At 27.7% G+C, this 19,337-nt stretch overlaps 1 protein-coding gene across 1 annotated transcript; it reads right to left on the bottom strand.

The window, feature by feature from the left end:
* Positions 1-7,651: 7,651 nt before the first annotated feature.
* On the bottom strand, positions 7,652-8,570 carry LOC107010435 (precursor of CEP14). The gene has a single exon (XM_015209719.2). The coding sequence runs from the start codon at positions 8,264-8,266 to the stop codon at positions 7,979-7,981; it is 288 nt and encodes a 95-aa protein (XP_015065205.1). The 5' UTR covers positions 8,267-8,570; the 3' UTR covers positions 7,652-7,978.
* Positions 8,571-19,337: the final 10,767 nt, after the last annotated feature.

Here is a 19,337-nt window from a genome sequence, read left to right on the forward strand (position 1 = left end):
TTCATTTTTTGTATAATATATGGTTTTTATTTTCTTTTTCTAGGGGAAAGAGAGAACATTGAATTGGGGAGGTGGGACATAGATTGGTGAAAATATTACACTATTTGATGATATCACATAAATCTTTTTCCAAAACTTTTTTATTAATCAAATTAATTAAACACTACTACATATAAATGCTTTCCCTCCACACAAACAAAGACAAAAATACACTCATCATCATCATCAAACATTTTCTCTCTTAACACATTTTCATATATAGATCTAGTTCATAAATTAATTGCATGGGCAACTTAGTTCATAGACCTTGTCCATCTTTCTCCATTTTTGTGATTATGGTAATATTAATGGTTGCATCTTCAACAACATGTCACAGATTATTACTGCCAATCGAAACAACGACGACGACAACAAGTGGAGGAATGAGGAGTACTACTAATAGTAATAATCAACATGTTAGTTTGGTGAAACGCAGAGTGCCATCCTCTGGTCCAAGCAGAAGAGGTCATCGAAAAGTTTTTCCTATTGCATGATTAGCACATTTGTAACATTTTATATGATCTTTACACTAAGGTGATTTTGTCTTCTTTTTCTTTGAGGGGTGGGATTGGAAATTAAAGTTAATTAGATATATGAAAGTGATGTAGTTCTAAAATTAATGATTAATTTTTGTGGTGGATATATATATATATATATATATAGTAGATTAGTTATAAGGAAATCTTGACTAGTGTCTCCTATATACCTTTCATGAGCATTGTAATGTTTTTTGCTAACTGTTTTGGATGTGGTTGGTTTACCTTTTCACCATTGAGTGTTAGACTTTTAAATTGTTTTGAGTATTATATGATATTATATGTTCTTCTAGTACCAAATATATGTAAAGCTTCTAAAAAGCAAACATTGTGGTTTGACATTAAGAGGAAAATTTTACTACTATGTATGTTACTAATTGGTAACTTTTTGACCAATGGTACATAAAACATGTTTGTGTGACTATTTTTTTTTAAAAACAAATAGGAAGAGATTATTCAAAAGTTAATCTAGCATGGCCTTATCAATTAGTCTCCTTTCTTTTGGAGAAAATAATTTGATATTCATTTCCCATCTTACTTCATTGTCGTTAAAGGGGGAAATGAAAGTTTATTTTTATTTTTTTACGAGAAAAATAAAAAAAATCCCAACTAATGTAAGGCTTAATTATATTTTTTTCGTGAGTTTTTTTTTAAATTATCATTTTTGTCAGATTTCAGTTTCCAAATATATATATCTAGCGCGTCCTGATACCTGTATCTCAGATGCATGAGATCAAAATTAAGTATAATTTGTTTCAGATACACTGAATCTAAGTTGATTCACTTGTATTTCAGATACATTGAGTTTCTCTCCGCTCTCGCTCACTTTTCTCCTCATGTATATGTATTCCAAAATATATCTAGAAGGTATTTGGTACATGTATCTAGCATGATTCACATGTACATAGACTCTCTCACTCACTTCCTTCCTCTCCCGATTGACTCTCTCGTTATGTATTTGTATTTCAGAGTGTATCTGATATAAAAAAAGACACATATTTAAAAATAGCATACTTGAGATCTGTTAATAAATTATTAATTAATATAAAATTATTTCAATCTACAGAGGAAATTAGTAAATGTGGTAAAAATGTCTTGTAATTAAGTAGTGGCAGTAGTTTTTTTGATTTTAAAAAATTACCCATTACCCTTTCCCCCCCCCTTAAATTATAGAGCCCTATCCCGTGGGATAAGCAAATTGCTTAAAGATTGACCTTCAGTAGACTACTGCAGAGTTGAGTCATTTCAATTAACAGTGTGAAAAAAGGAAAGAAGAAAAAGACACTATATTTTTTAAATGTACTAACTACATTTAAAACAAAAAAAAAAAAAAAGACGCTTGGACACAGAGATATTTAAGGGAAGTGAAAATGAGGAATAAGAATACAGGATTGAGAATAGAACTTTATTAGTACGATAAAATTTTAATAGTCAATCAATTGAATTATTAAATTTTTTTTATTTATGCAATAATAATTTTTTATTTATTTATACGATATAATTCTCCACGAATATTATGTATATTACTTTGTTGAGGCTTTGCCTTGTTAGTTACTTTAATATTTTTACCCTCATGTTATTTCCCCTTGTTTTGAGGGCGTCTTCCATCACTGAAAGAAGAAGCAATAAATAAGATGGGGAAAAAATGCAGACATTTAAGCTAAGGTCACGAGATAATGCTGAAAACATATTACGTCAATCACTCATCATCATTTATTGATCTATATATATTCCTTTATTTTTTAACCAATAATTAACAATTAAAAGATAAAAGAATGGAAAATCATAACGTGAGGTGAAAATGAACAAGCTTTAAAAAAGAATGTTTTTTTTAAAAAAATAAATAAGGAAAGGATTACTCATTTTTACAAAATCGAAACTACGTAAAGATCCAATTAGTTCTTGGTCTTTTGATAATGGGCTTCCCAAACTTTTATTATGGACTGGTAATGGGCTTTTCCATCTTTATAATAGTGGACTGATAAAATTTCCAAATTTACATACACACTACACCAAATAAAGAATTTTAAGATAATTTTTTTAGAGGCAATAATAAATATGGTTATTTATTATAAATACTATATATGAATGTCGGTAGAGACGGTAGTAAGTTTGAATGTAATGACACTAATTTAATTGTGGATAAATATTTTTATAATAATAAATGTTAGTAACGTCAAAAAGAAAAATCTATTGTCACCGAATATCGCATTGGTGGGCCAAAACTACAAAAAAAAATTAAGGGTATAGGGAGTTTGAAATGATAGTCACGAGATAATAGTGAAAACGTACGTGTAACATATATCTATCTATATATGCCTTGTTAATTAATTACTTTATATGAGTATCCACATTTATTGCATTAATGAATAAGTTTGAATGCAGTATTCATATTTCCATGGAATGAGGGCATTATAGGTCACTTTCAATTTATATTATTTGCTACTAAAATTCCAGTCAAAGAAGATCAAGAAGAAGAAAAGCTGTCTAAATTTGAATTTCTATCTTTGAAAAAAATCATAGTACAATTTACTTCGTTACAAGCTCGTGAAACTCGTAAATACGTAATTTTCTGTTCACACGTGCACTCCATCTCTTATTTCCTAAAGATATTAATGCACTTACAACAATTAGTACTCATTTTTCTTGGATTAACAATCCAAAAAATGGTCCTTTTTTTATTAAAAATATAGATATAATCTCATAAGTAACACGTATTATGAAAAAAATTGTGACTGAAGAACCTATTCAAATTTGAATGCAGAAAAAATTGGGAGAAAAGTATAGAATTGCAATTGAGTATTGTAGTGAAATATTCTTATTAATTATTATATCTTCAGAGGCTTGCAACGTTTTGTAGTGTACAAGTAAAAATGAAAAGCGCGATCAGAATATTTAAAGGGGCTCGACAATGTAGGTGTGGCATGTCCCTTGAATTGCAATAAGTTTATGTAATGTGTCTTTCAGTTTGTACCTTTCGCGGGAATATGGCTTACGTGTTTTCTTTTGCATTTGTAACTCATTTATATATGCTCCATAATTTATAAATTAAAAGCTTTTTCTTTTAAAAAAATAATCCCAAAGTAATAATAATGCGGACAACTTTGTTTTACTCTTTTTTCTGCGATTTCTTTTACTATTTTAGTTTCTTTTTAAAAATTTTATCCAATATAATAATCAGATATTAACGATTTTTTAAGAATCAACACGAGTTCAATTAATAGATATAAAATTTAAATGAATTGATCGCGTCATATTTTTGTGGATTAATTTTAGCTCTAGTAGACTAGATTTTAGAAAACATAAATTTGTGTGGTTAGTACTTTATATCTTCTACTTGTGGTCAACGTGAATGATGATTAGTCATTTCAACACTTGTCTAAATAGACAATTAAGGATCTTTCTTTCGGTTCCTTAACAGATTGAGTACTAATTAATAATGTGACAGTCAAGTGAAAAATTCTCACCAACCCATGATTAAGTGACTAATCTGTTGTTTATATAACGTCACTTATGTTTTAATTATCCATGCACTAGTTAATTAAGTTGACTCCTCAACCACTAACAACTCCATTTTGACCCAAATTGTACCTATAGCATATTGTTTCTCGGAAACGAAGGACTCATTTGGTCTGGAATCTTAGTTGCGAGGACTCTCCACTTTTAATGCCGTATTCGTCTCGTATTCTCTAAAAATATACTATTTTTGGCAAATTCAACTTGCACCCGTTGACATTTTTGAAAAGTCCGTACAACATAGATTGGAACTAATTGTTGTTATTATACATATATTGACAGATTTCCTCCTTAGTAACGTAATATAAAAAGACTTTTTTGTCTATTAGTATTGTGCATACGTTTGAAGTTTCACAGCAAAACATGAAGGAAAATAGCAAGCAAACAATAATATTTGTATTTCTATTTATGCGAAAGTTACAATTTTTTTGAAATCTTTAAGAAAATATATGTAATCCCCGATTTTTCTTTTCACTACTGTCTTGATTTAATGGAATACTTGTTGGGAAAACTTCTTTATATGTGAAAGACTGAAGATCGAGAATTATCTATGTATTTATGTGTGTGATCTTCTTTTTATGCTTTCTTTTTTTGGTCTTATGAGTGCCCCTTTATATAGTTGTTAGATAGGGTTTTTGAGGATATTTCAGTCTTCAAGTAATTTTAGAGAAGCTTGGGCTTGAAGAGCATGAGTTAGGTTCACTGACCCAAAATGTAATTTGGACTTTATTTAAGTTATATATTTCAACTTAAATATTAATCTCACTTTATTAACCAGTAATTCGACTTGATCAATATATCATGACTTTATAGACTAATCCATAATTTAATATGAATTTGTCAATAAAATTTCACTGTCTATACGTTGTTATTTACTTAAATCTTCACTTATTTACATATTTAGATTGCATTATGTTAATTATAATGTCCCTAAATGTGTTTGTTAAATAATCCTAAAATAATTTGTTCCCGGCGAGAGTCGCTCAATAAAAAATTGAAAAAAAAATTATTTTCTAACATTTGACCAATAATTATAATTTGAGTGGCTAAAAAGGAATCATCGCCTAGTATGGATACTAAAGTGTATTAATTAGTACTTTATGATAGTTGAAGTATATAGAAAAGAAGTCCCTCAAAAGTTGTTGTTTACACTTTACACATTTTGCAGCCCAAGTGCATGTGACACTTTGGTTCATCTCACATGTCACAAATCCATCAATTTCGTCCCCATTGAATTTTTCTTTACATTTGTTTGGTCCTACAATTTGATTAAAAGCTAATAGGAACCTTAGGAAAAATTCTTTAAAAACATATTTTCTAGTCATTACCTAAAGTTAGAACAAATCTATTTTCAGATTTTTTTTTAAAAAAAATATGAGATAAGTTACAAGATTCATAATGTTTGAGAATAATTCAAAAATATATTTATGAATGGTCATTCTACTTTCAGTTTACGGTATTAAATCAACTGAATTATTTTTATATGGAAGATTACTTAAATTTAATGAATTATTTACAAAAAGTTGGTATATAATTTTTTCATATTTACCAATCAAACAAAGTCTCTAATTTTGCAATGATTAACAACACAAGAAAATCGAAGGAGAAAAAGGAAGTGAAACATTAGAGGTCAAATTTGAATAAATATTTTCTTCTCTTCTTTTTGTTCCTTTTTCTACGTTCTAAAATTAGTTAAAAGTTCTTATCATGCTTTCCAATTAGTTCAATTTAAATAATGTGCATATCCCACTAAAATATTTTTTAATGGAATAGACCAAATAAAGCCAATGTTAAGATAAAATTTAAGCTATATTTTGAACCATTCTTTAGTAGGAAGAATATTAGATTAGTGTTGGAATCAATTTTTCCCAACTTTTAGGCAGCTCATTCATGGCCTTTCAAAAACTTGATTCCACACCTATCACACTCTACTGTGAAATAAAATAAAAATAAAAATTCTACCGTCCAACGCCCTTAAATTAAAAAATACCTTGTAGAAATTTCAAAATTAAAGATCAACCAATTATATTTCTTTTTTGCTAGTCATCGTTCCTTTCCAATTTTACTTTAAAAAAACAAAATTCCTTTGTTATTATGAATTATAATTGTTATTCTTCTTTGCTCAGTGGTGTTAAATTTGTAATATCATTTATACTGAGCTTGTTTAATTCAAATTCATGAGAGCCATTCACTATATAAAAAATGATTATTAGAGGCTAATTGTCATTAAATATGTATAACACTCTTTATATATATTTTTAAAGCCTTTAACGACATGGTTTAATGACAGTTAACTAATGGCGGTAAAGATTTTAATATTTTTTATTAATGTTACTGTATTTATTGTCGCTAAAAGTTATTTTTGTAATGATTATGATAGATAATAGATTGACAATGGCAATACAAAGAAACTTGATAGAATTCTAGTTAACAAACTTTCGAGAAAAAAAATGCATATAATATCTTAAGCATATCTCATGTTAGAAAGTGAGAAAAAGTGAAAAGCTTTCCTAAACAAATTCATATGATATACACCCTTGATTAACTCAAAACAGAAACTACATACTTATACAAAACTAGCCTTGATGTAATTCAACTGTCTTTAACAAATAATATTACTGAATTTTTGAGGTTACAATTTTAAAATTATTAAATTAGACTATTAGTCCTCATTATCCTGACTTTTCTTTCGGGCCCTCCCATTGCTATAGCTATAAGGCATAAGCTATGGCAACTCTAGCTCGCAACCACAGGGCCCCGGCCTGCGAGTGAGCTGAGTGGTCAGCCTCCATTGGAATTATGTTAGGAGGTCTTTTGCTTTTATCAGATTTTGAAAAGATACTACAAGTCGGGGCACGATAGTCAAATTCTATATTCAAGTATCTCTCTTTTTTTAATTTTTTTTTTTTCAAATATGTGATATAAGAAGCAAGAATCGAAAAACAAAAAGCAAAATCCACCAAGAGAGGGGAAAAAATGGGCCGTCGAAACTGGAAACAAGATTCTTGAAGCATCTATCTAGATCTTAATTGTTATGTAATGTCATGGTCATATGGGCTATATGGCCCTTCAAAATGCAAAATTTATATAACAAAAAACTTAGATTATAACCAAAATACTTTATAAAAAGTAATTAGGAAAAAGGCAAGGAAAAAAAAAGAAAAAGAACAAGAAGTCTCCTAACGCGTTTTTATTTCCCCTTTTTTGGCTTTTTTGTTGTGGAAGAATATTCACAAATTTTTTTCTGAAAATCCCTTTGGATTAATAATTTCATATAAGATCAAAAGAGTAACATGTGCAAATTAAAGCTTAATAAAAAAGCAGTGGCAGTAGTCAAATTTTCTACACCAAAGCCACGTATACTTTGATTGGTACATCAACCACACATGTACAATCACCCAATTAAAGCCTTTATAATGAGTTAATGACCCATTATTAATTTTGTTTTCAATTTTCCATTTTCTTGAAAATATTGTCACTGCCAGCACACCTAATAAGACTATTGAAAGAGAAAATGAAATAAAATAGTTCAACAAATAGTAATAAAAAGTGAAAAGAAATAAATAAATACAGACTCATGAATCATGATTCAATTTAGAAATAATAGAACCAATAATCATCAAATCAAATGATCCCTAACAAGAACAACAAAAACAAAAATTAAAAGTATAAGTAGTATACAACTCCATAAAATAATTTTTTTTAAAAAAAATTCTATATCATCACTCTCCCAGCTGTACAATTTTCCCCAATTATACTAACGTTTACAAATCGTGACCTAATTTAATTCCCTCCAAGAAAATGAATCCAAAACTGTAACATAAAAAAAAAAATGTTTACATGAGTTGGACAGAGTCAAGGCTCTGACCGCGTGCCTGTTATTAAAATTAATGGCCAACTCCGGGGCTGGGAACTGACCGGAGAATCCGATCGACAGCTGCGAGATGACGGGCGATAAGCTTTTCATCTGTTGTATAAGAGTGACCTTTTTTGCTTGGTGTAGAAGCTGGTACTCTGCCTTTAGGCAGAGCATTTAGATACAGAGACTTTAAATTTGATACTTTTTTCGCTTCGTGAGAGTTTAATAACTTTCTCGCTTCCATTGATGATGAAAATGATGCTAAGATCAATACAAACATCAATAAAATAGATGTAGAAATCCTTGAAAGAGCCATTTTATATTTTTTTTTTTTTTGAGGAAAAGGTGTATTTTTGAATACTCTGTGTTTTGATGATGTGAAAAGTTGTGTGTTTTGAGAGGATTGAGAAATGGGTAGGTTGAAGTATATATGTATATATATATATATATATGGAAGTGTATATATTTATTGAAAAAAAGAACGCGTGACGGTTTGGGAGAAGAGAGGAAGAGGGAGTGCGTGGAGAAGAAGTTAGTTGGGCTAAGTCAAAATGAAAATTTTATTTTCTTTCCGAAATTGATGCAATTTCTACTTCTTTTTGGGTGTATAATTTTCTTTTGGTATCAAGGGGGCGGAATGTAGCGTTTAGTCCACCCTTTTTCCTAACGAGGAGGTAGGGTGGACATTTCATCCCGCCCTTAATAAAGAACGTGAATTTTTGTGAATAGGTTTAATATTGTGACTTGTGTTGATCGTTTAAAAATGAAGGATTTTTTAATATTAGATTTTATTTTTGGCATAATACATATATTAGATCCTAAATTTGGCTTCAAATTTTAATTTTGACCTCAAGCTTTCATAGTGCATAAATAGGCACTTTAACTATCCTATCTTTCAATAAATAAACACGTGATTTTTGGAGCCAAAGTGCGTAAAATGCAAACGCTCCCACGTGTATTAGTGAGCCAATTAGTGGCTGCCAACTAACTAAACATTTTACATGTCTTTTTTTAAAAAAAATATCTTACATGTCATTTTGAAACTAAAAAGAAAAATTAAAATGAATTTTAATTAATATAAAAGAAATTCATTAAAATTGTCATTTCAGCATTTTTTTCCTTTGTGGGCCTCGAAAATTATTTCTCACTCGCGCAGAATGCGTGCATTTCATGCATTTTGCCAGGTAGGAATCGCGTGTTTATTTATTGAAAGATGGGATAGTTAAAGTGCCTACTTATGCACTATGAAAGTTTGAGGTCAAAGTTAAAATTTGAAGCTAAGTTTAGAATCCATGTATTATGCCTTTATTTTTTATTGAGCTTATTCAATGTGAATTTAAATTAACTAAAATAATAATTACAAAATATCGAATGAATAAAAAAGAAAATACAAATCAAGTCATGACTTAGCGATGTTAATTTACTAAGCTCTTGATGCTTTCTTATTAGAGAAGAATTTCATTGTTGCATTTTTTTTCCTTTTTGGTTCCCGTTGATTTTTTCTCTTCTTTTAATTATTCCTTGTGATTTTTAAAATTAGTCATGTTAATTATTTGATATTTTTGAAGTTTAAAATTAAAAAAAATCATTTCATCTTTGATAGCAATACTGCAAACACGTTGAAATGAGACATGAATAAATATAAAATGATTTTAAAAATTCCTCCTGATTAATATTTTTTCGAAAAATATAAAAAAGAGATACAATAAATAATTTAAAAAGAATAAAAGGGAACCCAAATACCATAAGATCTCTAAACCAGTTATTCAACGATAATTCCTCAACGAGTTTATTAAGATCATGGTTTAAAACAGGTACTAGAAAAAATTAGAAATAAGCGCTCTTTTTTCTTTTTTTTTTTGTTTAAAAAATTTAGCTTATTTCTGAAAATTATTTACGGTAATCATTTATCTATTTTTTCATAAAAAGTAGTTGCGACTTGATTCAATAGAATATAATAAAGATTGTAGCAATAAAGTTTAGATTTTAATTTGTTCTGACTTTTTATATAAGTAGAAATTAAATTTATTCTGAAAATTAAGTCGTAAAATTTTTTTTTTCTTTAATAAAATAGGAATATAAAAGAGCCACGTAAAAAAGTAATTAGGTGAAGAGTGAGGTCATCCACAAGCTAATTTTCAATAGTAATATACAAAATCTAGTCAATTATAAATATAGTGTTTAATTTATTACACACAATCATCTCATTATAGGTTAACTCAATCTTAATACACTCTCGATACACAATAGTTACACACTTTATCTTCTACAAATTGGCTAGGAAAAAGGGGAAGGAATTATAAGGTTAACTCAACTAGCTAATTAATTAAGCTACATATATTCCATTTTCAATATAGTTTTTAATGATGTTTGATGATAAAATTACTATTCCGATATTTTCTCGATTTTAATTTCTTTTAAACATGTTAAATTTTTATTTTATTATAGAAAGAATATATCTTTTTTTTATATATAATTTTTAAATTTTAACTTTTTAGCTGATATATTTAAGATTATAACTTATAAATAGTAAAGTAACATTTTGCTATATAATACATATTTTTAATTTAAAATAATAATATTAATCTTTTTTATTTGTTAAACTTCGTACCAATTAAAATAAAAATAATCTACTATTTTTAAAAAAATCAAAGAAAACTAAATTGGTCAAAATTCAACGACCGGCTATTACACCGGAGGCTACCGCCCTTTTATTTGTCGTATCTTTAATCCCCTTTTCCCTTATTCTCCTCATGCTAATTTGCCTCTCACATTTTTTTTTCTCCATTTTAAAATTATTATTTTCTAGCAATCTTTTCATTCTAATTTTCCATATCGTAGATTTAAATTCAGAAAAATTAAAATATATGTGTAACACATTTTAATTTAATAACATGGGATAAATAAATTAAAATGAAAAGAATAGAATTATTTTTCTATTTTTAGATATAATTTATGTAATTTTACAAATAAGAAAACTAAAACGTGTCATAATTCTGACTTTAAACGAAAGTACTAGTAATATAATCAAGTAGGCATTGTCCTGCACTAAAAATCCACAATCTCACTTTAATTTTAAAATTGTGACCACCGAAATTAATTTTGTCGGTCTTAAAATCCTAAAAAGTACTATTTACTGCTTGACCTTCCTTTCTTTAAAAACAATATCCTTATTTATTTTATTTTAGAAATATATTTTTATTTGTTATTTTTAACCTATCAAAAAAGGATGGTTATTTTTTTTTTCCTCATGCTTTGTATCTAACATTAATTACTTACTTTTCAAGGCCTAATAGGGCTAATATCAATTAATAAGAATAGTGTGGTATAATAATCACGTCAAATTATTTTTAATGAATTATGTCAGGTTCAATCATGATAAATAAAAATGAATGGAGAAAATAATAAATAAATCTTACCCTAGGGTCCAGGTTGGTGTAATTCTATTAACTTCATAAGATTACAACGTATCAAGTTGGGATCTTGTGCTATGTTTTCAGTTATTATTTTTTTCCAGATTAAAACCTCTAAAATAGATGGATTTTAATTTGCTGCTTTAAAAGAGCAACGTTAATGCATCAAAATATACGTGAAATTGTAGGGTAGGGTCTAGATATTACCTAACACTAAATGAAATAGTGATCTTCATCACATTGATCGTTATGGCCCATAATCAACACAAAAAAGAAAGATTTATTTAATTTGCTTTTGCAAAGTGCATTGAAGAAAACAATTAATAAGAGATAAAACTTTTGTTTTTGTTGAACCCCCCACGCAATATTAATGACCCAAGTTATAAAAGTAATTATATTCTAAAGGTAGAAAAGTATCAAGTCATATTTCATATAGAAAAATAAATAAATTTACCTATTACCCATGATTTATGAATTAGGTATTGATTAGATAAATTGATTAGGGCATGGAACAACATATATCAAGTTATGTGACTAAAAATGCAGTTTCTCTTAATGAAAAAAATGATACTCATCTCGTCTCATATTATTCGTTCATATTATGAAATAGTATTTGCCCAAGTCACTTGAAAATTGAATTAATTAATTTTGGAAGTGTTAATCTGTTTTCATGTACACATTTAGCTACAAAATAGATACTATTACATACTACAACCTAGCTACGCTATTATTTTCATGCTCCAAACTTAATTATTAGACATTTACATATTGTCAAGCAGTGACTCTAGTGTGTATATTTGAATTTTGGTACCAAGGAATGTTGTCCAAAATTTTCACGTTTTCTTGGTAAAAATATTTTTAAAAAATCAAGAAAATAATTTTCCTCACAAAAATAAAAAAACTCGTTCTATATATGACATTCCACACTAATTATTTTATCCTTCACAGTCAATATAAATTCTTTCAAATCACTTTTCTTTTTGAAATTGAAAAAAAATGAGAAAAATATTTTCTTTCCGATTTATCCTATATTAAAATTTTTACCTTACCATCAACACTCAAAATAATGTCCCAATTTTTATAGTATAGTTGCTTTGTACGTACATTATTATTGTCAAAATTTCAACCATCACATGGGTATGTTCCAGTATGAATGTCAACAACATGCTCCAAATCCTTTATAGTCAAAGCCTCATCACTTTAATTTCTATCTTGTTTTTTTATTTGATCTTCATATTGACTTTTAAGGTTTATACTGAAATTTCTTCGAAAATTAAGGGGCTCATAACACTTTTTCCAATTTCCCTTTTTCGAAGATCTTGCCTTTGCCTAATTTGCTTGGAAGTAATACTCAAATTCAACAATTTCCTCATTATCACCAGACAAATTCACAACCTATCATAACAAAAAACTATGACACGTTTCTTCCAAGTTTATTCTTGAAAATACAGATTTTATAGCTAGTAATAAAAGCCTTCAGAATGACAATTCATTATATAATAGATATTTGTATTTTTGCGTGAATCAAAATTAATTATCTCAGTATATATCGATCGATTAAAATTTTTTGTTATGATTTCGCGACAAATAATTAAAGGACAAAAAGAATGGGAGTAGTCAAACATTAGTTGTGATTAAGAAAACTTATTGACCAAGAAAAAAAGCTAATTGAATCCAGGTAATGTAGTTCAAATCAAAGTTGTTAGGTAAGTACATAAGTTTTCACTAGCTTAAAAACTAAGCTTTGAAAATATCCTCCCGTTCACGGATCAAAGTTGCCTTACAAAGAGAACGTTTTACCTATAATTTTTCAGCGTAAATTCGAATTTAGGGCTTTATATATACTATAGATATTGAGTATCGGGAGGGAGACCCAAAAAAACAACATGCTCTCTCTTTTATTTTTACTCGACTCATTTTATTTTATTTGAGTCAATTTAACTAATTTACAGTGATAAATTAATTAACATGAATCTAATATTTTAAATTTATTATATATTTAAAAATTATATAAAAATACTATACATTATCATTTTTTTCATATTAATTTAGTATGACTAAAGTTGATGCAAATTAATTTTTGAGAAAGCGAAATATGATAAATGAAATACAAAGTTGGTAGAATTTCAACGAATGATTTTCATTCAACTTTCAAGTAGTTAAAAATTTTAATTCTTGTCCACACCACACGTGTAACCTTACGTGTATGTGCAAGATTTATTGTCCACCCGACGATATATAGCCGAAATAAATTCGTCAAAGAATAAACATTTTAACATTTTTCATGTTGTCCTATGCAAAGTACGTTTAGTCAATTTTGAAATTATCGTAAGTCATTTAACTTGGATTTTGATGCTGACTAAAATTCCTTAAACTCCATTTTTCCAACTTTAAGTGAGATTAACGAATATAGAAAAAAATAAATAAAAAATCAAAAGTTATAGTCCGTCCACTTAACGCGTGCAGTTAATTAACTTATTATTATATACTTTTCGTATCATATCATTATAATTAAATATTAAGTTAATTAAACAAGATTAGTCCCGCCAGGACACCACAAAACTAAAAGGATTTATTTACCCAAAAACTTGGGCTTTGTTTTGTTGCTGTAGTCGCCATGCCATTAGCATCTAATAAACTGGTTACAATTTGCATTTTTTTAGTGTAATATTAAAAATTATCGCAACTTTCTTTGTGCTTTTAATTACTACTACTTATTTGGAGACCTTTTATTTGTTGAACTAATAAGTCATAATTAGTTTTCTTTGCGAAATTTATTGAAATTTTGTGGGATACCACGTGTTCGATTCCTCTTGGGATTCATGGGGCTAGATTACTCTATCTTATTCCTGCCTCATGCCTACATAAATAGTAATTTATGTAGTAGTATATTTTCTTAAAAAAATCATCTCGAATATCTTATAAACATTTAAAATATTTATAAAGAGATCAATTCAAGTTATCGTTAATTCGAAGAATATATCACTAACACATATTTAAAATTTATTAAGAACATCTACCAAAGTATTTAAGACTTCTCTAAGAAGGCATATGCTCATCAATTAATTCATTAAAGGAAGATATTATATACGTACGCATAATTTAGTCAAATTAACTTTATGATTAGTCCTATCAAATGAATTCTTAATAAATGCGTCAGAATAGTACTTCTATTTGGGGGCACATAGACAACAAAATATAGTGTAGTACGTACTAGCTAGAGAACTATTCAAAGCTTAATTAGATTTTGGACAAATTTCACCCTTAAATTTTACTTCCTCTCTAAAGCCGGCAGGCACATAAATCAACAACTGGCTTTACAATTATTTTAGAAAATATGGACCATTTACTTTATTTGCTTTTGAAGTTTCAAAGTTAATAATTACTCTTGTAATTTACAGCATCCTTCCAAATATAAGAAATCATTGAGCATATCATATGTTAATTAGTACACAGTACATGGTACACTTATTTGGAGCTGGATTATGGCAAAACCTAAAAGAAAAATACATGAGGCCGGTTATTAGGTCAAAATGCACAATACGTGTTATGAGTTTGAATCATGATAAATATGACATCAGAGTTAAACACTTTCGTAGTGCAATAGTAGGGGAGAATTTCAACGAGAACGTGGAGCCCTTAAAATAAGGGTGGGGGCAATAATGTTGGATCGTAGAGTAGGACTGACATAATTCTAGGTAGACAATTTGAAAAAGAGCCACATGATATCTTTTGCGAATCTCATATCAAAATGGAAGAGGAAAGTGAAGATATACATAAGTGATAAGTCGTAACATAAGTTCATATTGTACGCATGTTTTTAGCTCAATGATGGCGTAATCCAAGGCGGACAGTATCTAAAAATTGATATGCCAAAGCAGACAATATATGTCATAAGCTTGCATCGTGACAATATATGTATGTACTTACTCATCTTGATTATTGATTTTCATATATATATATATATATATATATATATATATATATATATATAATTAATTACTACGAGACTCATTCTAATCTTGTTTTTTGATTGAGCACATGAGATGTTTGGAAGCATGCTTGAATTAATCTTCTTGTAATATTTATCATTATCGATAATAAACAAATTAAAACAGAAGTACATTTTCTGTTAGGAAGTAGATAGGATATGCAAAATAATAATAATAATCAACAGAAAAAAATACTAAGCACGCGTCTTTTTTTAAACATTAAATGGTCAATTAGGTATAATTTCCTTGATCTAGTGCTAAAAAATATTCTAATAAGTACCTACCATTATTTATATATCATACATAGATTGCACGCGATTAGATTAAGTAAATCTACCTAGCTAAACTTGAGTTTGGATTACACATTTGAATTTTTCAGACTGAAAAATGAAATAAACAAATCACATATATTGTTATTATCTTTTGCAAGCAATCATCTAGTAGTTACACTCACGTAATAAGTTTTATAAGGAAAAGTATAATATTTTTGCCATGCTAACTTGTATGGTCCCAAGTGATCAAGCTATTTATTTTATACATTCTTAGCATTTTAAAGGGTATTTCTATGTTATTTAAAATTAAAAAGTCAACGATAATCCTTGATCTAAATCTTTTGCAAAGTTTAAATAATAATTATTTATCCATAATAAAAGACAAACTCTCTAAAATAGTCACAGTGGCTGCCACTTTAAGTGACAACCCATATGCGTTGCTTAGTTATTTTATTTTATTTAATTAACTGTCATATTCCCAAGAGTACTGTTTCCACTGTATAATAATGTTTTAATTAATTAATTTTCATTAGTTTACCTATTTATTTTTGTCTTTTCGAGCTAGATGGCAGGCAAAATCAACACAGGTTGGTTTAGTTGTGTTTAGAAATTAGAATCACCTAAGTGTGCAAGCAAATCATGTTTAGTACGTCAGACGCAAAAGTGAAGTTGAAAATTCTGTTAACAAAATTCGAGATTTAATATATATGTATGAAAAAGATTTTAACCTATAACTTCATACAATTTTTTCTATATATAATAGTACAATCTTTAAGCTATATATAGCTACGCCACACACGATTCAATTGTTTTTCCAGTATACATATAATCGAAGAATATAAATAAGGGAAACAAGTATAATATGGATTTGAGTTAATTTAGCATGAATTCTCTTTTTAGGGCTCATTCAACGCTTACTCGAACTAAACTAGTTATAATTAATAGCATATGCAATTAAAGAGAGTTGAAAACAGAAAATTACAATAACTTTATTAACCAAGTTACCTTAAACTATAGTCTATTATTTAGAAATTATAGTACATAATTATGTTTAGATATTAATTAAGTCAACTCCCTATTTTTCCTTTAAAATGTTTCTATATGAACTTAATTTTGAAGCTTTACTGTTCATCTGCATAATGTACCTAACGTTACGTACATATAACATGCTTCAAATCAACCCACAAAATAATTTCACATAAACCTACCTTCATTACTCCATAATTTGTGCCCCAATTGTCCAATAAGGACCGACCATGCCACAACAAACATAAAATTAACAAAGAATTTTATGGCCCTAGTAAAATTAATAATAAATAGGACTATAAAACAACATAGGTGGCCTCGTCTTTATTATTTGATCCAACTTATTTCAGCTTAAATAACTTTTGAATAAGTTGATGTTCAAATTCATTTTGACATACTTAAATTCAGCTCATCTCGTTCATTAACATGACTATCATATGTAAACGAAAAGTTTCTTAAAGAACACTTTTTCCATTTTATCGATCTTACATGATATAAATATGAATGAATTAAGTTCTGAATGATCGATTATAATTATAGAAGAAATCTTATACTCTGTCAAAATACAAGATTGTCAAAATGGAAGGGGAGGGGCAAAACACATACACACATTTTTTTCAAATGTTTTTTTTGTTTGTGTTGTCTTAAAATGTGGTGAATTGTCGGTATTGCTAGGCAAAAATTGTACAGTTGGCCCCTTGTCCACTCATTTGGTGTTTCTTTATGGGCACAACAATTAATTTTTCCGGCTATTCTTACTATCAATGGGTTTTGTCTGTCTTAAAATTTGAGTATGAATATGCATGATTGGATTGCTACACTTTTCAACCATCCTACACCTTTTTGTGTTTACTCCATGTGCTCTTTTGTTGTTGCATTTACATAGTTACATGGTTAACTATTTTTGTATCGACTAAATTTTTATTTTTATATTATTAGCAGTCTTAAAAGAAATTTTACTTGATTATTGACTAAAGTTTTATTTTTATATTATTAGCAGTCTTAAAAGAAATTTTACTTGGTTAACTGAATTGGAGTACACTTTCAAATTAGCAACATGAGCAAAACACGTTTTTAAATTTTCGCCATGTTTAGGGGTGTTTTCAACACTTCTCTTAACTTTTTATTATGAGCTAGCCTCATGATCTTATAACAGTTTGAGATCATTTACTATGTCATGTATAAATTGAGGGCATACATAAGTTCAGTTAATTACGTAAAAAAATGTTTTAAGACATTAATAATTTAAAGACAAAATTAATAATTTACTTAAAGTATAAATGTTTTTTCAAATACTTATCACGTCTCTCAAGGATATATTAAAAGAAAGTATATCCTTTAATTAATTAAGGAATTAAACAAAAAACCTAAATTGATGGGCCGGGGCAATTTTATCTTTTAATTAGCTGTAATCACTAATTTATTGTAGCTAGTGAATAGCCACTAAAAATGCTTTGGCATATATAGGAATTAGGAGTTGGCAGCATGATATTAATTAATTTGTCTTTAAGAGGTATCTAATATTGCTTCTCATATACAGTTTTTAGTTACTTGTCTAATATTTTTAAATTTGATTTTTTTTTACTAATTATTGAAGGATAATTTTTTTCTATATATCTTTAATTTAGTTTTATTGATTTTTAAAAATACATTAAATAAATAAATTTGGAATAAATTTAATATATTAAATATTATTTTCTTAACAAATTAAATATATCAAGTTAAAATTTCGGAGAAAGTATGCTAACTTGTTGCCTCAAAATGTGTCCAAATGTTGCTTCACATTTTACGTTATTTCATAGTACTACTATATTATATTACATTTATTTCAAATCACTTGAAGTCTTCAAGTTAGATGACATTCTTATCATTTAGATTATGGTAATTAATAAGTAACTTGTTATACTTTTTCTTATTTAATTAATTGTTTGTTTAAACAAAGGACACAACTAGCTATGTTTTATATACATTTTTTTAATAGGATCGATCTAGCCAACTTGCCATTTTTCTGTTAGATTTTTTTTAAAAAAATTTAGTTTTTATGTATATATTACGTTCTGATTGAAACTCCAAAAGAAGAAGAAGAAAAGAGGGGCTTTCTAGCTTCCATAATTATAACATAAATTCTTCTTCATATTACTAATTAAACATTTAATTACTATTCATGTGAGGCACGATATCCTTTAATTTATTTATTTTTATTTCCATAGGTTAGATACATCATACAACACAATAATATAAAGAATATAATTGAGTTGTTAAATAACTACTAATTAAATAATTAAGGAATCTTAGGATCGTCAGAGATTTAACCTGAGAATTTTGTTAATTCCTTGACGAAATCCACCACTTCTAATAATTAGATTTATAATAATCCATAGGTAGTATTCTATGAAAATGAAGTATAATTTTTATGATTTCGTAGAAGTCAAGAAAACAACATGCATACCATGCCTCTACTTTAATTAAGTAATACATCATGAGTTAAATACGTATAATTCTATATAATTGAGTCAATAGTTCTTCCTTTTAAATATGAATTAATTAGTATAGATTGAGATTAATGGAGGAGACTTATTATGTTATTGTCGAATAACTAAAAGTAACATTTCAGATGTATATTTTTAATATCACGAAAAAATATTTTTTTGATAAATCGATATTTATTTTCTAACGTTTGAAAA

Source organism: Solanum pennellii, chromosome 2 (assembly GCF_001406875.1).
Source record: "Solanum pennellii chromosome 2, SPENNV200".
NCBI classification, from domain to species: domain Eukaryota; kingdom Viridiplantae; phylum Streptophyta; class Magnoliopsida; order Solanales; family Solanaceae; genus Solanum; species Solanum pennellii.